This window comes from Coregonus lavaretus (assembly GCF_964263955.1).
Source record: "Coregonus lavaretus genome assembly, chromosome: 7".
Taxonomy (NCBI): domain Eukaryota; kingdom Metazoa; phylum Chordata; class Actinopteri; order Salmoniformes; family Salmonidae; genus Coregonus; species Coregonus lavaretus.
Genome location: NC_139994.1, coordinates 15,919,470 through 15,941,719, shown reverse-complemented (window position 1 = coordinate 15,941,719; position 22,250 = coordinate 15,919,470). Strand labels below are relative to the sequence as shown.

The following is a 22,250-nucleotide window of genomic DNA, read 5'->3' as shown; positions in this document are numbered from 1 at the left end:
CTGAAAAGTGATTCTAGATTCAAGACACGGATTCTGGCACTCAGCGTCTGGATCACGGTGTGTTTAAACATATTCGGCTATCAGAGAGAAACAGAAATCACAATATTCATTATAGTTTGGGGTATCGTACTATAGTGTACATCATCTATCAACACCTACGCTATACTGAGAATGATACTAAATCCTTTAAGTTGGAAAAGCAAAGTAGACCCTCAGATCCAATGTGGAAAAGTATTTAGTTGGTGTGTGTTGTTCTTGGCATGGAGGGTTGTAATGACAACATTACCCTTCCTGCAGAACGAAATCTGCTCCCAAAGGGATCAAGGTAGAAGGTTAATTCAAGATCAGAAGTTACACGGTCCAGAGGTATTCCACAACAACAGGCTGTCGCCTCCACCGTAACCTTCCCTTCACATTGTAATGCAGAACACTGGAGCATCATTGAAATCGAATTAGAAAATATTACGTTAGCTGTCTACACGATGGGCACATAAAAATTCATACTTGGACTACAAGGAAATTCAATTCAAGAAATTGAAATTCAATTCAATAAAATACTACATTTGATTACATGTCATATCAATGGGTATACAAAATGTCATAAATGTTAAGTGTGTCATCTAATCTGTCAAAGAAAGCTTTCAAAATGTTGTTTATTAATTGTGAGTTTATTTTATATCTGTCACGTCTCCTCCCGTTGCTCCCCTCTACTGAGCCACCGGTCTGAGCGCACCACCTCGGCAACACCGGAATGGAAACCCAACGCACCCTAATCACCTCCAGCGCACCTGCACCTCATCATCTCATCACCACCCCTATTTAGCCATGGACTGTTCTGGATGATGTTGTGTGTGATTGTTAAGCTTCGTGTCGTTTACTCTATCTTTGTTATTTCTCTTTGTCATTGTTAAGTCAACCTTGACCTTGTTAATTTCTGCGTCTGCGTCCTGCCTCTTCGTATACTCTGTACTCGTTACAAGATCATGTTCTTGGAATGTCTATGTTCATGTCCTTAGTGTGTATTTGTTTATTCACTGATGTATCAATTATTTTCTATTCTTGTAATTGTTGCCTCTGCAGGGTCAAATCCATCACACTGTTTAGACAGGTCTCTGATCACCCTAGTCTCATGAATAAGTTCCTCATTAATTCTAATTTATTCTCCAACAGCTCTGACCGACATTCCTGAAGAGAACCGTCTATGTGTTCTACTTTGATCAGGCGATGTCATATACAAACAGCTAAATCAGACAGTCAGCTAATATAAAAAACAGAGAGCGTGAGAGAAGGCATGGTTCTGGAGTCTGATGGAATCTGACCACAACTGAACACAAATCCACTTTGTCTGTGATTCTGAGGGAACTGGAAAGCCACAAATCAGTTCAATCCAAACTTGCAGAGTTATTGGATAACCAGCTGGCCCTGTACTGTAGGAGGCTACGGCTCTGCCACGGCCAAAACCAGCTGGTCCTGTACTGTAGGAGTCTACGGCTCTGCCACAGCCAAAACCAGCTGGTCCTGTACTGTAAGAGGCTACGGCTCTGCCACAGCCAAAACCAGCTGGTCCTGTACTGTAAGAGGCTATGGCTCTGCCACGGCCAAAACCAGCTGGTCCTGTACTGTAAAAGGCTACGGCTCTGCCACGGCCAAAACCAGCTGGTCCTGTACTGTAAAAGGCTACGGCTCTGCCACGGCCAAAACCAGCTGGTCCTGTATTGTAAAAGTCTACGGCTCTGCCACAGCCAAAACGCCACTCTAAAACACAAATTAGAATGCACACTCATACAGAAGGCAAAGAAACGCTAGGTCTACATATGGTTTTAAATTACATTAACATAATTTAAAACATGTATTTATTTTCCTTTTTACAGATCTAGTAACATACCAATTGTGTAATATTGTGAGAATGTTCAAGAACCGGACAATGCCAACAATGTTTTTGATTGATCCGTTTTATTCACTTAAGAAACCATTATGTCCCAGATTTATATGTCATAAAAGTATACATTTTTCACTAAGAAATACACTTTTAAGACTTTTAGTGGAAGCAAAATGTAAAACCAATGGATCAACAGTCAGAAGAAGTTTACTAATATGCATCATTCAGTTCTGTTGTAAGTAAATCAGCATAGTAGGACTCACGGTAATAGCCTACTATTCAATTCAATTCCACATTTTTTATTAAAGCTAATTGCATGATTTTTATATTCCAAACTGAGTAAATACAGTAGAATTTAATCTTTGACAGTGCAAAAATCCAAGCCATTCTATCAATGCAAGGCACGTGTGGAATGTTCACAATGATATATAACTTTTTTCCCAATTTATAGTCTCAGGAGCTTGAGGCTTTGCTCACAAGGATATAATTTATTATTTTATTTCACACATCCAGTTGTTCATTCCATCCTCCTTCCATTCCATCTTCTTCTTGCTTACCTTGACTTCTCTTTCTTCCTTCACTCCTTTGCCAATCAACAAACACCTTCAGTCAGAAAACCTGTTGTTGCTGGTTCCTGAGAGAAAAGGCCTAGGTGTTCTTTCCACTCCGAAGAGCATAGTGAGTACGTAGGCCTAGGTGTTTTTTCTGAGTTCTGAGTCGAATATCAACATACTGTATATAATGCTGTACCTACAAACGCAACATGATCTCATCAACTCACTGCATTTTTAGACGTTTGTTCAAATGGCTGCAAACTTGACCTAAGACCTCTGCGTGACCTATGTGGCGGGTCAGGGTCATAAGTGAGCGTGCTCTGAGCTCTGGTCACTGTCATGACTGTCCTCATTACCAGGGGAACCGGTGGAGTGGTGTAATCCTCCCACCATGCCAGAGTACTCTGAGGGTAACAGAGTTCCCTTCTTCACGTTGACCAGTTCTTTCTCTCGGGCCGCTGCCCCCTGTTGACCCCCTTTAACACGCTTCCACTTCATCCTTCTGTTCTGGAACCACACCTTTACCTGGAGGAGAAGAGAACAATTAGTTTACAGGGAAATAGCGTGGAAGCTATACGGCAGGGGGGGTCCAACTCAATACCTGGAGGATGACAGTGACTGCTAATTTCATCTCTTTCCTTTGGTGTCTGATTTAGACACTCCTAGGGAGGAATGAAAACCTGCAGATGCTGCGGCCCTCGAGGACTGGAGTTTGACGCTTGGGTCATTTGCAGGAGGGCTGGGGGATCATAGCCCTTCTCAGTAACAAGGGCAATATTAGCCAAGGTTTTAGAAAATGTATTTAGTGTAATAATAACCACATGAAGAAAACATCAAAAACTTTTAAGTGCACAAAGTTTTCAGGGATTGTTGTGAGCAAGTGGAGATGGAGTGTATATGGAGTGTGAGGGTCTGAGGTAACTCGATGCCATTGTTGGTTCGTGGCGTTCTGGAGACTGAGTTCTTGGCATGTAGACCCGTCAGTAAAACCCTAGCGTCCCCCCACCTCTTCCCTCCCGTTCCCCCTCAGTAAAACATCCCACTGTGCGTCAGGAAACCCAATGTCCTGAATCTGTTGGTGTGAACCCTTCTCTATCAGTGTGTGTGACAGAGCTTTACAGCCTCAGTGAAACAGACCTCTGCCTGCGCAGCAGAGCATGCGCACACACACACACTTGTGTACACACACAAACACACACATACAGGAGTGTGCAACCCAGATCCTCCACCTCTCTTTTTACACACACACACACTGCTCCCGACACACCAGTTCCCCCCCCCCCCCACACACACACTCTCTAAACCCTGAGCGACACCTCATCTACCAGAACTTTGGTTCGTTTTGACCCCACTGTGTACGATGTGGGTTGTACAGGGTGACACTGAACCCTGGGTGTACGGTTTAGTTAGCACTCGATGACAGTGAAGCCAGGGTGTACGATCTACAGTGTAGGTGTAACACCTGTGACAGTGAACTGAGCGGACGACTGGCAGCGCCGTTGGCTGTCGTGGTTAGTGTTGGCTGTTGGGGCGTCTTATTTTGACATGGCCAGGTATGTGCTGATGCATGGGTCACGTCCGCAAGCTGGCGGAGGGCCCTGCCTCGGATCCTGTTCCTGACTCCACAGATCCTTCAGTATTTGTGTCTCTTCTTCGTGATGATTAAGCTGCTGCCTAAAACGGCCCGATCGGATCGGGAACGAGCGAAGCGCCGTCCCCCATCCCCCACTGACGACCCTACACCGCCCTACCCCCTCCTGTTGACCCTCCCCATGCCCCACAAACTCCACCCCCCTCCTATACTCCCCTCATCCCCCACCCCCTTCTTATCCACCCTCCGAGTGACCTGCTTTCTCACAGGAGCCCTATGCTCTCCTGTAGGATTTATTTTAGGCATTGTGGCCTGCCACTCACAGGCCCAAGACAGGCGTTAAGTTTACAGAGTAAACACGCAATTGTGGCTCCATTTCTAATAAACGGGTTTAGCATCGACTGCCTCATAAAACTAAGTCCTTCGTAAGTTTTTGTTTTACACACACACAAACACACAAATGCACACACACACACACACATATCCACAAGCCGTACGAAATCCTCTGCCAGCCTTGGGTGCAGCTCTAATTGGGCAATCAGTTAGTCCTACCTAGGTTGTTACACACACACTCGAAGGGTTCAGTGGCGAGATAAGATGAGGATCGGTGTCCACAAGTTGTATAAACCTCTGCCACTGTATATGCCCTTGGGATGTACAATCATCATTAGTAAAGCTAGTTAATAGCAGGATCAGGGAGATAGACGCTGAACTGTAAGATAATAGCCAGGAGGATGTTAGAGTGGGTTTAACATCCAAGGTCAACCCCCACACACGTACACACACACACACACACACACACACACACACACATATGTACACACACACACACACGCACACACACAGACACACAACCCCCACGTACATCCAGATTTATAGGCCTTGCATTGGGAATGTGTGGAGAAGAGAGGACAGGAGAGGAGAGGGGAAGAGAGGAGAGGAGAGGCAGCCAATATGAGTGGGAGTGATTGTGAGGGACAGGGCTCCTAGCTGGAAGGCCTAACTCCTCGGTGGGTTGTTGCCTGGCTGCCTGGGCCTGGCCCTTGACACTGATTGGACTTATACAACAGATGATGATTTCCAAAGACACTTATGGGTGTGCTGAGTGTGTAGGTTGTTTTGGTTAAATGCATCACCACCAACAGATTTATGCAGGCCAGCTTTTTAGATCAAGGCAGATTAGGCATAAAATAGTCATTTAAGAAAATGTAAGATTAATGTTGCTTCTTTTCATCTCAAATAGAACAGAATTATCACTTTTTCACTGCCATACATCAATGGGTGGTTTCCTGGCCCCAGTTTCAGCCTACATACTGGACTAAAAAACACTTTCAATGGAGATTGTCCATTGAGCATACTGTGCGGGAATCCGTCCCTTAATGTCAGTGTATTTCCTATTAGTGTCTGAAGGGAATTACAGAAACATCTGGTGTCTGACACATGCCATCAGACAGTCCCTGCACACACACAGAGAGACCAGCATTGCTGGCAACACACCCACACACATATACACACACACATACATACACAGCATAGATATATCAAAGAGCCTCAGTGGTTTTGGTTTGGAAGCGATTAGCTTCAGAACATTAGCATGACAAGCATTTGCTAAGGTCAAAACATACAGGGTTTTCATCCTGAGGCCTGTGCAGTTTTTAATAGAATCCCCATCAACTGCTGTTAGCTGACATTTCAGTGTGAGTCTTTGAATACATGTGTCTGTGCGTTTTTAGGGTAATTACAGAATGAATCCTCTAACTATGATTCCTTTAGATATTTTGTTCACACGAGCTGCCAATTTTCTGATTTATTTTATCATCAAAGGGAGAAATTAACTGCATAATGTTTTGTCATTAGATGATAAGCCAATATTATGACTAATGAACTTGTTTTGGGTTATCAACACCCAACAGGTAAGATACTTTCTATTTTTCATTTGCAATTTAAAATAACTTTTAAAATATGCAAATGTTAATAGATTTGATTGTTTCCACACAACAACAGGTAACGTACTTGTCTTTCTGTGAGGTCGAGGTTGACTGCTATCTCGTATCGCCTCAGTCTCGTCAGGTAGTTGTGGTGCGCAAACTCCGACTCCAGTTCCCGGATCTGTTCCTTGGTGAACGCTGTCCTCTCCTTCCTGGCCTTGCTGTTCACGTCAGACTTATAGCTCCCGTCCTGGGAATCTAAAATGAAAAGCAGAACTTTTTCCAGACACAGTTGAGTCGCCAAAAAAGAAAGGAGAGGAAAAAGGGGTGAAAAAAAGAAGGGAGTGTTTGATAAACTGCAGGGCTGAAACGCAAAATGAAAGCAAAACAATTAGGGGTGCCAATCACCTTTTATTATGGGGATATTGGACATGCACACTATATAGTGTCTTACTGGAGGAGGGGGAAGCTGCATGAGAAGTGGCAGGTAGTAAGTTCTCTACAGTCTCAGAGCCCAGCTCCCTCAGACAACTGCCCTGTGTTCTCTCTCTGAAACAGACTCACTCATCTTCGCTCGCTCCTTGGAGCTTAGAAAGAAACAGACTGATATCTCTCGAATATTATTAAGTTGTAGCACTTTCTTACTGTATGTGAAAATTCCACAAATCAGTTTACTATAGCCTAATTTATTTTCAATCTAGGCGACACAGAGAATATGTCCTATAACAATCCTTTGTTTAACTGGAAAGTTGGTGGAATTGTCTCTGCCTCTCTCCAGTACTTTATCACCTGTTTTAAATAGAAGTTTCATCCAAAAGGAGAGGTAATATTTGAGGCTGGCCAACTCAACACTGTAGCTCTATTGTTCAAAGACAAAAGGGATTTCCAAGAGCTCATCTCTGGTGGACCTGAGGGGAGATGAAGCTGAGGTCTGTCAGGTGTGGGGTAATGTGAAGCAGTAATGCATGTGGTAATGTCTGATGTAATAATTCATGTGATAATGTGTAGCTAATTCCCCTTGAAATTTAGGGGGAAATAAGCCCCCTCAGTTTTATCCATACACTGATGAGATGGAAGATATTCTTTATTTTATGAAAAATGGAAGTAAAACTATCGAATTTGGCAATCCTACCCGTGCCCCAAAAATGCTGCCTCTGCTATGTGGGGTGTGGTAGCGTGACAATGTGATGTGGTAATGTGGGACAGTAATGTAGGGTGTGAACCTCCCACCTATCACCTGGTAGACTGAACAATAGACCAATAGATACATAGATCAGCTAAGCACCACCCACGGGCCTAGACATAAAATGGAGCATGATCGGAAAACTTACACCGGCCCACTCTACATACAGGCTGAAGCATTTCAGCAGATGCCACGGGTAAGAGTGTGTGTTGCGATTCATCGTATATTTGATTGAAGTTAAGTAGACTTCAGAAAGACTTTCCAGATTGTAATTCCTTTTGGTCCAATTGTCTGTATTTAATCCAGATTGCGCAATTGGATTCTGAAAAGCATACATTCATCAAATCCTTAAAAAATGTTTTTTTTCCTATTGATGTGGCTTCAAATTGGGTGAACCTCATTCAAATTTCTCTTAACACTACACTTCAGGGCATTAAAAGCGTTGAGTTGTAATTGACGTGTTGTTCTCTAGTCCACGCCAAATAAAACCAGCTAACATTCTCTTAGTTCAACTGTAATTGTTGGACGTGTTGGATGTGCTGACAAGCCAAATAGTGCCAGGAAAGAGTATTTCTCTCTGCCACATCACACAGGCACATCCAGTCCCCAATATTCATGGCACTCCATTTATAAAAACATAATATGGGACTAAGACATTTCTGGAAATAAAATCTTCAAACAAATTATCTTTCACATGTTTTAGTTATTTGATTTAATTTGAAACAATTGTTTAATGGTTTATACCGTACAATATCTTGCAATACTCCTTTAATATTCCTACAACATTAATCTACATTACACATTTAACTTTTGTTTTGCATTCTTTGTTATTTATCAAGAAGGTGTATTTTACCATTTATTTCACCATTGCCACGGCATGTTACCTGATAAGACCGTTACCTCATCAGAAATAGGACCTAAAATAAAATAAATAAATGTTGCCTTTCGTAACGTGCCATGGAGGTTAAATTGAGGAAATATGATTGGTGTTACAGGTGTTCTACATTTCCATGGCAGCTCCTGGGTAATGAGTCAGAGTTCTACTGCCTGTCAATTAGAATTGCACCCTGGTGTAAAACTGACCTGAGAGATGGAAAGTGGAAGTGGAAATTAACTACTGGGCACAACAACACTTCTGCCTGGTGGGTTACCCTGCGGGGAGAATGACATAGACACACACGGTAGGACCTGGCAGAGCCATCCTGCTCATTGAAACTGTGCTCCTTCAATTTGACCAATTCTTAGGATGAAAAGAGGCACAATACAGTATAACCTACAGAATGAATGCAAAGAGAATTTGGCCATCCTATCAGTGCCCCAATAAAATGTGTTGGTGCAGGACACCACTGGAAGCTGGTGTCAGTAAAATGGCTTCTGGATACTGAGAGCAGTGCTCTTGTCGTGACCCTAAACTGATGACCTGAATCAGCCCTTGTGTTTGCATACATGTAGCCGCCAGGAAGTCCAGCCACTGTGCTAGTAACTTATTAAGAGCCTGACGTGTCTAGTCCCCAGCCCTGACATGGATGGAGCTTGCATTATTATGGTGTCTGCTGATAATGATGGCTTCAGCCATATACAGCCATATTAGGTCTAGTGCGGTGCCCTGCATGACGCGTCCAACGCATTTAGCCAACGGCCATTTTGAGACTCCACCCGGGGTACAGATCAGTTTGTCCTTACAACCTCAGCGCTCTCAAAGGCAAAACGGTCGTTGGGAGGACAGTGTGTAAAATTAACTATAATATCACTGACTTAGGTACACATTCCCACGTGCCACTGAATGTGCTCATCTCAAAATAGCTGTTTAACAAATGTGGAAATTGGACCTAACTATACACCTTTTTATTATGTCACTAATGGACTAATACAGTTATATTCTATTATATTTCCTTCCATTCCATTCTATCATCCATACTGTAGCTGACCAACAGTGATTTCCAGAAGTGTTATGGATTAATTCTCCAACCACATTATTATTATTATTAACAGGCTGCTTTTGCACACAGCTGTTGCGGCTAATGCTATAGGTACGTAAGTTCCACAGCCATAAATACTATGTAGGTTTAGGCCTATCAAAAAGCCCAGGTGTGGCCGTTGTAACCGTTTAAAAGGCGGCTTCACAGAAATCACACCTGTAGGCCATTAACACCCTGGAAGAAAATATCACTGTTGATTATCCCTGGGAGCCTGAAGAGGGGGACAAGGTAAAGCTTGGCTGTGCCAGGCTATAACCTATAAAATGGGGTTGAGATTGAAGAATGTTAAAGGACACTTTGATTCTAATGAAAATGGAAGATTGAGCCGGTAGAAGGTAAGTGAGACAATATAATAATAATAATAATAATAACAATATATGCCAATACTGCAGCAAATGACATAAGTAAATAAATTCCCTACTGCTTAACACTGAGAGAGGAAACCAAAGTATCTTAATTTACATTTACGTCATTTAGCAGACGCTCTTATCCAGAGCGACTTACAAATTACTTAATATCTGTTAAAATAAATGGAGACAGAAAGGTAATGGATCTAATGCTTCAAATAACAGAAGATGACTGCAAATCTGTAATGTATCGCACTTGCTCATTTCTTTATATAAGACTGTCAGTAGAATAGTATGACTATTGACCTTAGTATTTATCAAGACAATTTAACCTTTTTTATCAAGTCCAATGGTTTAATTGAATTGTGATTATCATTTCGCTTCCAATTTTTTTTTCCTTAATAGATATATTTATAAAAACATTCATTCGTTAAATATCTGTTGTTTTACTGAAAAGTTAACTAAATCATGGCGTGAGAAGAATTTGATTAATTGAATTCAGGTGAAATGAAGTACAAGATCATATTTTAAGTGTGCGGCTTGTCGCCTACTGTTTCACACAATAAGATGTTGTTTCTAAAAAGCACTTGCCTGCATTTATTTAAAATATCAATAAAGTTAGCCTAATTCTACCTCGTTAAATTCTAGACAGTAATTCCAGATATGAATTAATGTCAATACAGTATGGAAAACAGTAGAGATAAGACATAATAATCAAGATCAAATTAGATATTTAAAGATCCCATAACATAAGGTCTTATAATACTGAAATGTGGGTATATATGTCTTCCCATTAAGAGATGTTAGTACAGTTAAATATCAAATTACAGCTAACTTTTGTGCAGTTGCTAGTAATTGAAATGAATAAATTACATTTGCAAGTAGACAATTAAGAAAACAGAATTATATCCAACATTGAACTATGAGCATCAAGCAGTCGGCAATCAAATAAGACATCAGTTTCAATCATCAGCACTAAGTCTATTTCAAATTAGCGTGAAGTTGAATGTTTATACATCAAAAGTAAATCATATATGGCCCTCAATTTTATCTGGACGACCACTGTAAAAACAAGGCCCAAATACTGAAACAACAAGCCTACCTACTAGTCAATGAGGTTAAAACTTTGAATTTACTTTTAAACTGAAAAGTATGCGCTGAACTTCTTTTGTCATTGCACAACTTCTCATGAGGTTCTCGAATTTAGGAGCATTGACGCAGAAGACTACAGCGCTTTCAGTGATCATGAAAACATTAGCCAATTAGTAGAAATGCAACAATACATTTGTGTGTGTTTTATTACTGTATCACAAACTGTTCTCTGCTGTTTAAACATCTGTGGACTTTTTCTGCTTACACACAGATGGTGAAATTCCCAATATGAGAATAGACAAACAAAACACTTCAAATCGTTATACTCCCTCGCTATGGGATGAAAACTCCACAGTGAGAAACAACCAAAACTTTGAGACTGAACTCAAAGCTAAGAAAAGCAAAGAGGAGAGAAGAGAATAATGTCCTCATCTTACCTGAGCTGTGCAAATCCTCTTTCCCTTTACTGTTCCGTCTCTGTTCCGTCTCGTCCGGGGACATCGTCTGTCGTCCGAAGTCCCCAGGGACACAGGATACACCTGTGGGGTCACTACTACCTCCCAGACTGGGGTTGGTGTGGGAGCCACACAGATTTGGGGTCCCCCCACCACACCGTTCTGAGACTTGGCTGTCCGGGGGAGGCAGGCAGAGGCCATGCCTAGTGTTGTGTGAGGGCATCTGGGGGTTGTGCCAGGGGGTCTGGTGGGTCTGGTGCTGTGGGTGGTGGGGGTGTGTGTGCTGGTGGTGCTGATGGAGGTGTCCTCCACGATGGTGGTGCTGCTGCCCTCCGTACACCCCCTCTTCCCCGGGTCCAGGGTACCCCCCGCAGGGGGGCGAGGAGCCGGGCAGGTCAGGGTAGGAGATGTGGTCGGAGCGTCCATGCAGTGCCAGCGGGGACTGGCTAAAGGCAGGGTGGGAGTGCAGGCTCTGGGCCGGGGCGTGGGGGTTACGGAGGCACCCAAACAGGGAGTGATCCATCACGGTGCTCCACGAGATCCACCCGAAAGACGAACCCCCCTAAGTCCACCACACTGGTCACAATCACCAAAACTTCCAGGAACGACCAGAGTGACTAATTGAGACCACAAGACAGAGAAGGTGCAGGAGAGAGAGTAGAGCGGACTGAAGCCAATTGAGGGAGGTGGGTGGACGCGGAGCCTCAAATCAGGGCTCTCCTCCACGGCTCTTTCACCTCGCACCTTCGTGTGCTCCCCGTTAGTTCCCAGGGAAAGTGATCGGAGGAGGCTGAAGGAAGGCAGAGTGCGCAGCGTTGAAAGGTAGGGCCTCCGGTAATCCCAAGCATGCAGCCTGTTGCCAGGCACAGCACGGGTAAACACTGACTCTGCTGAGCTGGAGCTCGGGTGTCAGGACACAGGGAGACGTAGACGGAGAAGAGAGACGGCGGAGAGGAGAGACGGCTGAGGCCAGAGTGGTTCCAGGGTGAAGGTGGTTCCAGGGAAGTTGGGAGAGAGAGTGAGAGGGAGGGAGGGTGGGAGGAGGCCAGGAGCGGGGATGTTATATATAGGACGTAATGTGAGAGGGAGGCCGGGTCACTGGTGCACTGACTCACTGCTAGGCTACTGACCACATGTATACGATCTTCCTCCAAAACGCAACGCACAATAAATCTAAACCATTCCAATGGCCTGGCCTCCGGAAAAGTGGGCAATTTATTTTGGACCCACCCGACCCCCGTCGACACGATTTCTGAGAAGTGCAGTGTTGCGTCAGACTTTAGGGGGTTGGATATGGGGTTCGGGGTTTCAACACCCCAACATTATCTGCTGTTTGTGGGATTACTGCATATAGCGGCTGATGCGTTGCATTTAGGTGTATAGGTTGTTTGAAAATATGTTTACTGTATGCATGTGGCCCAATATTTGACTTCAATCAGCATCTGATTGATTTGAACAACTTTTTATCAATATCTACAAATACTGTATGTGTGTTAACATTCATTACCCCCTAACCCCTCCACTCTACTCCCCTCCCCCGCACACACACACACACACACACACACACACACACACACACACACACACACACACACACACACACACACTCCTAAGCATTTAAGCCCTAGTCGTTTTCAACATCACTTTGTAATTCTTTAAATGTATTTTTATGTTTCAAGTCTTCATTAAGTTTTTCCTTTTTTCCCTGTGTGTTTTAACTGTCAAAGTATCTCTTTGATGTTCGTTTTTTCTGCCATCAGAAAATACACATTCACATAACTGCATTGCAATGCAATACAGTAACAAAAATGTATTATGGGAAATTATAGGGGTGTTGTATAAACGCAATAGAGTGAGAAAAACTAATTTAGCACAATGAAATGAGTTCTTGTTTGTCAAAGTGATTCATTTGGCGGTTGTTTTTAACCAGCTTTTCATTTACAGTTATATATGGGAAGAAATTACCACAAAGGAAAATGCCTTTGGTATCAAGGGGAAAATATCCATATATTCCCGAGGCGGTGGCTTTATAGTGGTGAGAATATAACAGAGGAGATGTGTGAAGAAAATGTCAAGAACAAGGAGATCAAATTCAGTTTCCATGTTAAAATGGAAAATAGAGACTTTGATACCAGTGTCTTGTCATAACGAATATATTTAATATATTTCAGTGCCATATATACACAGTGCCTTCAGAAAGTATTCATACCCCTTGACTTATTCCACATTTTGTTGTGTTACAGGCTGAATTCAAAATTGATTAAATTGATTTTTTTTGTCTCACCCATCTACACACAATACCCCCATAATGACAAAGTGAAAACATGTTTTTAGACATTTTAGCACATTATTAATTTACATAAGTATACACACCCCTGAGTCAATACATGTTAGAATCACCTTTTGCAGTGATTACAGCTGTGAGTCTTTCTGGGTAAGTCTCTAAGAGCTTTGCACACCTGGATTGTACAATATTTGCACATTATTATTTTTTAAATTCTTCTTCTGTCAAGTTGCTTGTTGATCATTGCTAGACAAACATTTTCAAGTCTTGCCATAGATTTGAAAGCCGATTTAAGTCAAAACCGTAACTAGGCCACTCAGGAACATTCAATGTAATTTTGGTAAGCAACTATAGCGTATATTTGGCCTTGTGTTTTAGGTTATTGTCCTGCTGAAAGGTGAATTCATCTCCCAGTGTCTGTTGGAAAACAGACTGAACCAGGTTTTTCTATAGGATTTTGCCTGTGCTTAGCTCTATTCCGTTTCTTTTTATCCCCAAAAACTCCCTAGTCCTTGTCGATGACAAGCATACCCATAACATGATGCAGCCACCACCATGGTTGTAAATATGAAAAGTGGTACTCAGTAATGTGTTGTATTGGATTTGCCACAAAACATAACGCTTTGTATTCAGGACATAAAGTTCATTTCTTTGCCACATTTTTTGCAGTTTTACTTTAGTGCCTTATTGCAAACAGGATGCATGTTTAGGAATATTTGATTCTGTACAGGCTACCTTCTTTTCACTCTGTCATTTAGGTTAGTATTGTGGAGTAACTACAATGCTGTTGATCCGTCCTCAGTTTTCTCCTATCACAGTCATTAAACTCTGTAACTGTTTTAAGTTGGCCTCATGGTGAAATCCCTGAGCGGTTTCCTTCCTCTCCGGCAACTGAGTTAGAAAGGATGCCTGTATCTTTGTAGTGACTGGGTGTATTGATACACCATCCAAAGTGTAATTAATAACTTCACCATGCTCAAAGGGATATTCAATGTATGCTTCTTCTTTTTTTACCCATCTACAAATAGGTTCCCTTCTTTGCGAGGCATTGGAAAACCTCCCTGGTCTTTGTGGTTGAATCTATGTTTGAAATTCACTGCTCGACTGAGGGACCTTACAGATAATTGTATGTGTGGGGTACAGAGACTAGGTAGTCATTCAAAAATAATGTTAAACACTATTATTGCACTCAGAGTGAGTCCATGCAACTTATTATGTTACTTGTTAAGCACATTTTTACTCCTGAACCTATTTAGGCTTGCCATAACAAAGGGGTTGAATACTTATTTTCATTTTTAACGAATTTGTAAAAATTTCTAAAAACATAATTCCACTGAAATTATGGGGTATTGTCTGTAGGCCAGTGACACACAATTTCAATTTAATTCAGGCTGTAACACAACAAAATGTGGAAAAAGTCAAGGGGTGTGAATACTTTCTGAAGGCACTATGTGATTCTTATAAATGTTATACAGTATATTTCAGTGTTATGCTATTCATAATTTCAAGCAGATTTCTATTTTCTTCTCACCATTTCATCAAAATAATTTCTACATAATGAACACTATAACAAAACTAGTCCTTTAGATTTGAGAAATAAATGCACTCAAAATGGTGGTTACTTGGTGATAGTTTTTGTTTTGGGGACTTTGATTATGTCTATGATTAAATTCCTTCCAGACTACACTATTTAATTCCCTCCGATAATTCCCTCAATCTCACTCATCAAACAAACTTTAGCATCTGAGTTATAAATATTTGCTTTGCTGGTTTGCTTTTAAAAGCATCTATTGATATATATCTGCGCCCTGGCTGTTTTAAACATATAGGCGACTGCGGTGCAGGAGAAACCACACACATGAAGCCGGGTATTGGGAGAGGAAATTAGATTCATTTTCAAGGAAATTGTTTTAACAGAAGGAGAGAGAGCCGTCCCGCCATGCGATGTTAGAGTAGAGCTCTCTCAGAGCTGCAGCCGTATACAAAGAGTCTTAGGCTGCACCAGCACATCCGGTGGTCCTGTAGCTAGGGGTCCTGGAGAAAAACAGTGTTTACTTTACAAATTAGGCCAATTAGTAGCTGTGTAAAGTAATCCTTGGGTTTAGGCCCTCACTAATATGCTCACATGGTTTCGTTTTGGTCTGGGATATGGAGGCCGGCTGTAGCATGGAGGTAGGTGCCCCCAGGGGTAGATGTTGCTCGCTAGATCAGTCTAGGACGCACTTGCAGCCCCTCTCGCAGTACGACGGAGACCCCTAACCCTCCGTAACTGACACCCGGTCGATAATTTGACTGCTCCCTGGGGGAAAGGGATTTTCAACAGGTGAGTCCTTTCACTTTTTTCACACTGTGGGCCGTGGCAGGTGTTTGTCAATGTGTGTGTGTGTGTGGGAGGGGGGGGGGTGTGTGTGTGTGTGTGTGTGTGTGTGTGTGTGTGTGTGTCTGTGCATGTCCGTGTGTTCCTGTGTGTGTTTATATAGCCTCTATAGTGAATATGATGTTAGACATTTAACTGCAGCTGTTGTTCACCCTGCAACCTGGCTTTGTCGATCAGTCTGGGTTTACACTGTGAGAAGGATGGCCTGTGCATAACCTATAGACCTCACATACCGCTAGCATACGATGCATTAGGAACATGAGTGCCTCACTAACCTCCATAGTTTAGTTTTGTTGTGATGTACAATTAAAATATAAATATGAATCAAAATTGTGCTTGTGATTTATTGTATCATCATCAGATTTTACCGTCTTAAAATGTATCATATTAAAATAAAGTTAAACTGAAATAAAATAATGAGTATACAGTTATACAGTTTTCTTGTGTGCTGTTAGGTTTCTATATTTTATACTGGGATTTCTCTGAACTTCCATTTCAATACTTTTAGAAGTCTAAAATTGCTATATTTTAATTTAATGAGTTTTAAAATGTCAACTTTCCAAATGAAGAACCGTAATGAAAGCCTAACTTTGATCTGTCCTATTCCTTTATTGTGGTGCTTTTAGAGTTTCCCTGGATCATTTCTCACTAAATCAGAAGTAGGCGTGTGTGTGTGTTTGTGTGTGTGTTTCTGTGTGTGTGTGTAGGCATGCGTGTGTGTGTGACTAACTGTAAAGCCCTCCGTCAGCCAACATATCTTCCTTCTGTAGATGCCAGCTGCCGCTTCACAGAGATAAAACTATATCAAAGCATGTAAAGACATTTCAGACTCTTTCTACAACAACATAATGATCAATAGTTTTCATGGTAATAGTCAATTAATCATAACAGAGAGATAATGTACTTTCAACGCATGTAAAAGCAATTCAGACGCTTTCTATATATAACAACATACAGTATAATTTGTATGGGTTTTGATGTCATATACAAAATAATATCCCATAGTCTTACACCTGTTTTATTACTGAATACCATGGTGTTAGATGTTTTCTTATAGAGTTTTAACTGTCCTATACTGTACACTATGTGTCTGTTGAGTGAAAGGGAAAGTCTGAAAGTTAGTATGACATGGTGAAGAAAATGTAGATTACTATTCCATACTTTAACTACAGTAATGAACTGCAATAGCTTTACAAATAATTTCTCTAGATCTGAAGAAAATGTGTCTTCATAAAATCAGCAATATTTGTTTAGATCAGGGATGGGCAACTGGCGGCCCTGTGGGGGAGGGAGTTTGTGTGTGTGTGTTTGGGAGGGGGAAACAGCAGATATAGAAGACATTCTGTAATGATCGACAAAAAAATTTATCTGTTCGACAGAGGTCTTAATTGCGACAAATGATGATGGAAACAATGTTTTTCGAATAAATGATGGTAAATATAAAGCTCCACATCCAAAATACTATGAAAATTATGTTTCTTTGCAAGGATTGTCCTGACTTTCAAGAATGCCTGAATTGCTTCGCCTTGCTTTTCTGGTTGACTTGCAAGTTTCACCATCCAATTATTTCAGATCTACAGGAGTGCAAGTTTCACCATGACACGGACCTTGGCGATACGTTGGCTACCTGAGACATGAAACAGACAGGTGGGAGAGTATACAGGCTGTCGCCTATTTATTAATGCGCAATTTGCCTAAATGGGTAATGGAAACACTTCAACCACTACATTTGCGAAAACTTGTTTTCTTTTAGGTGTGACGTCATGACGTCCAGCTGTTTTTATCGACACAAGATATACTGAACAAAAATATAAATGCAAAATGTAAAGTGTTGGTCCCATGTTTCATGAGCTGAAATAAAAATACAATTCCATACGCACAAAAAGCTTATTTCTCTCAAATTTGTGCACAAATTTGTTTACATCCCTGTTAGTGAGCATTTCTCCTTTTCCAAGATACTCCATCCACCTGACAGGTGTGGCATATCAAGAAGTTGATTAAACAGCATGATCATTACACAGGTGCACTTTGTGCTGGGGACAATAAAAGGCCACTCTAAAATGTGCAGTTTTGTCACACAACACAATACAACAGATGTCTCAAGTTTTGAAGGAGAATGGAATTGGCATGCTGACTGCAGGAATGTCCACCAGAGCTCTTGCCAGATAATTAAATGTTAATTTACCATAAGCCGCCTCCAATGTCATTTTAGATAATTTGGCAGTATGTCCAACCAACCTCACAACCGCAAACCACGTGTGCACGCCAGCCCAGGACCTCCACATCCGGCTTCTTCACCTGCGGGATGGTCTGAGACCAACCACCCGGACAGCTGATGAAACTGTGGGATTGCACAACCGAAGAATTCCTGCACAAACTGTCAGAAACCGTCTCAGGGAAGCTGCCTGCTCGTCATCCTCACCAGGGTCATGACCTGACTGCATTTCGGCGTCGTAACCAACTTTAATGGGCAAATGCTCACCTTCAATGGCCACTGGCACACTGGAGAAGTGTGCTCTTCACGGATGAATCCTGGTTTCAACTGTACCGGGCAGATGGCAGACAGTGTGTATGGCGTCGTGTTGGCGAGAGGTTTGCTGATATCAACGTTGTGAACAGTGCCCCATGGTGGCGGTGAGCATAAGCTACGGACAATGAACACAATTGCATGTTGGCAGTTTGAATGCACAGATATACCTGATGAGATCCTGAGGCCCATTGTCGTGCCATTCATCCGCCGCCATCACCTCATGTTTTAGCATGATAATGCATGGCCCCATGTCGCAAGGATCTGTACACAATTCCTGAAAGCTGAAAATGTCCCAGTTCTTCCATGGCCTGCATACTCACCAGCCATGTCACCCATTGAGCATGTTTTGGATACTCTGGACCTACGTGTACGACAGCGTGTTCCAGTTCCCGCCAATATCCAGCAACTTCGCACAGCCATTCACTGGTTTTCTGATCCACTCCCCTACCTTTTTAAAAAGATATCTGTGACCAACATATGCATATCTACAGTGGGGGAAAAAAGTATTTAGTCAGCCACCAATTGTGCAAGTTCTCCCACTTAAAAAGATGAGAGAGGCCTGTAATTTTCATCATAGGTACACGTCAACTATGACAGACAAAATGAGGGGGAAAAAATCCAGAAAAACACATTGTAGGATTTTTTATGAATTTATTTGCAAATTATGGTGGAAAATAAGTATTTGGTCACCTACAAACAAGCAAGATTTCTGGCTCTCACAGACCTGTAACTTCTTCTTTAAGAGGCTCCTCTGTCCTCCACTCATTACCTGTATTAATGGCACCTGTTTGAACTTGTTATCAGTATAAAAGACACCTGTCCACAACCTCAAACAGTCACACTCCAAACTCCACTATGGCCAAGACCAAAGAGCTGTCAAAGGACACCAGAAACAAAATTGTAGACCTGCACCAGGCTGGGAAGACTGAATCTGCAATAGGGAAGCAGCTTGGTTTGAATAAATCAACTGTGGGAGCAATTATTAGGAAATGGAAGACATACAAGACCACTGATAATCTCCCTCGATCTGGGGCTCCACGCAAGATCTCACCCCGTGGGGTCAAAATGATCACAAGAACGGTGAGCAAAAATCCCAGAACCACACGGGGGGACCTAGTGAATGACCTGCAGAGAGCTGGGACCAAAGTAACAAAGCCTACCATCAGTAACACACTACGCCGCCAGGGACTCAAATCCTGCAGTGCAAGATGTGTCCCCCTGCTTAAGCCAGTACATGTCCGGGCCCGTCTGAAGTTTGCTAGAGTGCATTTGGATGATCCAGAAGAGGATTGGGAGAATGTCATATGGTCAGATGAAACCAAAATATAACTTTTTGGTAAAAACTCAACTCGTCGTGTTTGGAGGACAAAGAATGCTGAGTTGCATCCAAAGAACACCATACCTACTGTGAAGCATGGGGGTGGAAACATCATGCTTTGGGGCTGTTTTTCTGCAAAGGGACCAGGACGACTGATCCGTGTAAAGGAAAGAATGAATGGGGCCATGTATCATGAGATTTTGAGTGAAAACCTCCTTCCATCAGCAAGGGCATTGAAGATGAAATGTGGCTGGGTCTTTCAGCATGACAATGATCCCAAACACACCACCCGGGCAAAGAAGGAGTGGCTTCGTAAGAAGCATTTCAAGGTCCTGGAGTGGCCTAGCCAGTCTCCAGATCTCAACCCCATAGAAAATCTTTGGAGGGAGTTGAAAGTCTGTGTTGCCCAGCGACAGCTCCAAAACATCACTGCTCTAGAGGAGATCTGCATGGAGGAATGGGCCAAAATACCAGCAACAGTGTGTGAAAACCTTGTGAAGACTTACAGAAAACGTTCCCCACTGTATCTGTATTTCCAGTCATGTGAAATCCATAAATGTAGGCCTAATTAATGCATTTAAATTGACTGATTCCTTATATGAACTGTAACTCAGTAAAATCTTTGAAATAGTTGCAGGTTGCGTTTATATTTTTGTTCATTGTATTTAAATGGAAACGTACCGTAGCAGACAATCTTCTATTTTCTATGCAAACTTTATAAATGTCGAGGGCCCCCAAATGGGGCCCCCAAATGTCTAGGGCCGGCTCTGACTGCATGTGTGGGTATGGATGAGGGTTCGCAGATCCGCGAGCCACTGCGGCCCCTCATGATGAGTTCAGATTTCTTGTGGCCCCCACCCCAAACAAAGTTGCCCATCCCTGGTTTAGATAGTGTAGTTATGTTGTATACATATTTATAGATGCATTAAATTAAACACCATATTTTACTGGGAAGAGTTTGCGGTGTATTATCAGTAATACAGTATGAATCCAGCAGACATTTGACACTGTGCAGAGTGTGTATCTATGTGAGACCTGACTCCAGTCTGTGACTCAGACTCTCTTCACCACTATCAGGAATAAACTATTCCATGCTGTGTACATCACACTGTCAACCCTTCTTAAAAATCAATTGGTTTCTAACAAACACAAAATCCACTGGCACTTCCCCCCCCCCCCCCCCCCCCCCACCTCACATGTTGTTCTAATATTAGCTATATTTCTGAAAAGTGAAGCTGACATGTCATGGTTTAATGGTTTCCTCTCCTTCACTTCTTAAGGTCTTCAGGTTCTCTGGCCAACTTTCTAACTGCTATTTCATTCTGCCAATGGCTTTGTACTGAGCAAATGCCCGCATAGATCTAAATGTATGACTAATGATCTTTAAATGTATGATTCATTCATCCAGCTGTTTTCTTCCTGCCACAGAATTTAACAAATGTATTTCTCCTAAATGTGTTGCACGCATTCCCTGCATTTGTGATCAAGTCCAATGATTAATATGTTCCAATATGTCTCGCTGCCACTGCGGTTCAATGGGGGCTGGTGACTATTCAGTGCCTATACTGTACATACCAGACCATGTACTCTGAGACTGGATCCCAAATTAATAACGTTGGGGCGTCATGCCCATAGGAACTGAATGGGTCACATGTCCATTCAATTTCAACCCTAAAGTGTATCCCAGCCTGAGGTTTACATTAACCACTCTAGGGGTGTAGGCAACTGTATGGACACACTGCCCTCTGCTGGTCTGGTGTGATATTACACACTGAGGTCCAGATAATACAGGTGTGGGATCTTAATTTGATCACCCTGTTGCAGGAGAACTTTCCTACAATGCAGGACATTTTTAACTTGTAGTGTATTTGAGATTTAAAAAGGCTTCTGAAGATGGTAATTTACACTTCGACTTGATTTTCCCTTCCAAAAAATTGATCAACCCCTACACAAATGTCCATTAATTATAATCCACATTATAATTCACATTTCTGGTTGATGCAGGAAAATGTTCCTGCTGTATCAAACTGGCTCAAGTGAAGATCCTATATCAGTACAGTAACATCAGCTGGAGAGTATAAGGTCTGACTCTGAACCCCGTCCATGGTCCTATAGGCTGATCCTTAAATCAGGGGTGACTAACTGGGTCAACTGTGTATGCAGGCTTTTGCTCCAGCCCTGCTCAAACACACCTGATTCACCTAACAGGGTCCTGAGGAGCAGCTGATTAGTACAAGAGGTCAAGAACAAAAGCATTGCTTGGTTCACCCTCAAAACATCACAGAGTTTTGGACCCAAAACCTAGAATCCCTTTGGTTTACATGAGGTGTTTCAATCAGCTTGTTTTAAACAACACACCAGTCGAGGCTAAGCATTTAATTCTGCCCGTAAATCACAGGCCCACATTCTGGGCCACATGTTCACACACACGCACACACATACACACAAATACACATACACATGCACATGTTTAGTCCTGATTGTTCTCTAATCAGGGAGTCACAGTTTCTGATTTGCCCCCAGAACTCCGATCCTGTTGGAGGATGAACTGTAAACAGTAAACAGAACTGTACACACATACAAACACACACAGAGTCCTGTCTGCCATGCTCGCGTTGTGGTGTGGGTCGTAAATACAGTATGTACCACTCCTTTAAAAAAGCCACAATCAAACGGGCCTGAATGCCGCAATTTCTTAGCTAATGGGCCATGTCACAACACTGAGCCATGTTT

General features: G+C 42.3%; 1 protein-coding gene across 1 annotated transcript; it reads right to left on the bottom strand.

The window, feature by feature from the left end:
* Positions 1–2,736: 2,736 nt before the first annotated feature.
* LOC311131782 (homeobox protein MOX-2-like) lies at positions 2,737–11,531 on the bottom strand (the record flags this gene model as incomplete). The annotated part of the gene is made up of 3 exons (XM_084164911.1): positions 2,737–2,958; positions 6,038–6,210; positions 10,991–11,531. 3 exons carry the CDS (start codon positions 11,529–11,531, stop codon positions 2,737–2,739), a joined length of 936 nt encoding a protein of 311 aa, XP_084021037.1.
* Between the last annotated feature and the right edge of the window lie 10,719 nt (positions 11,532–22,250).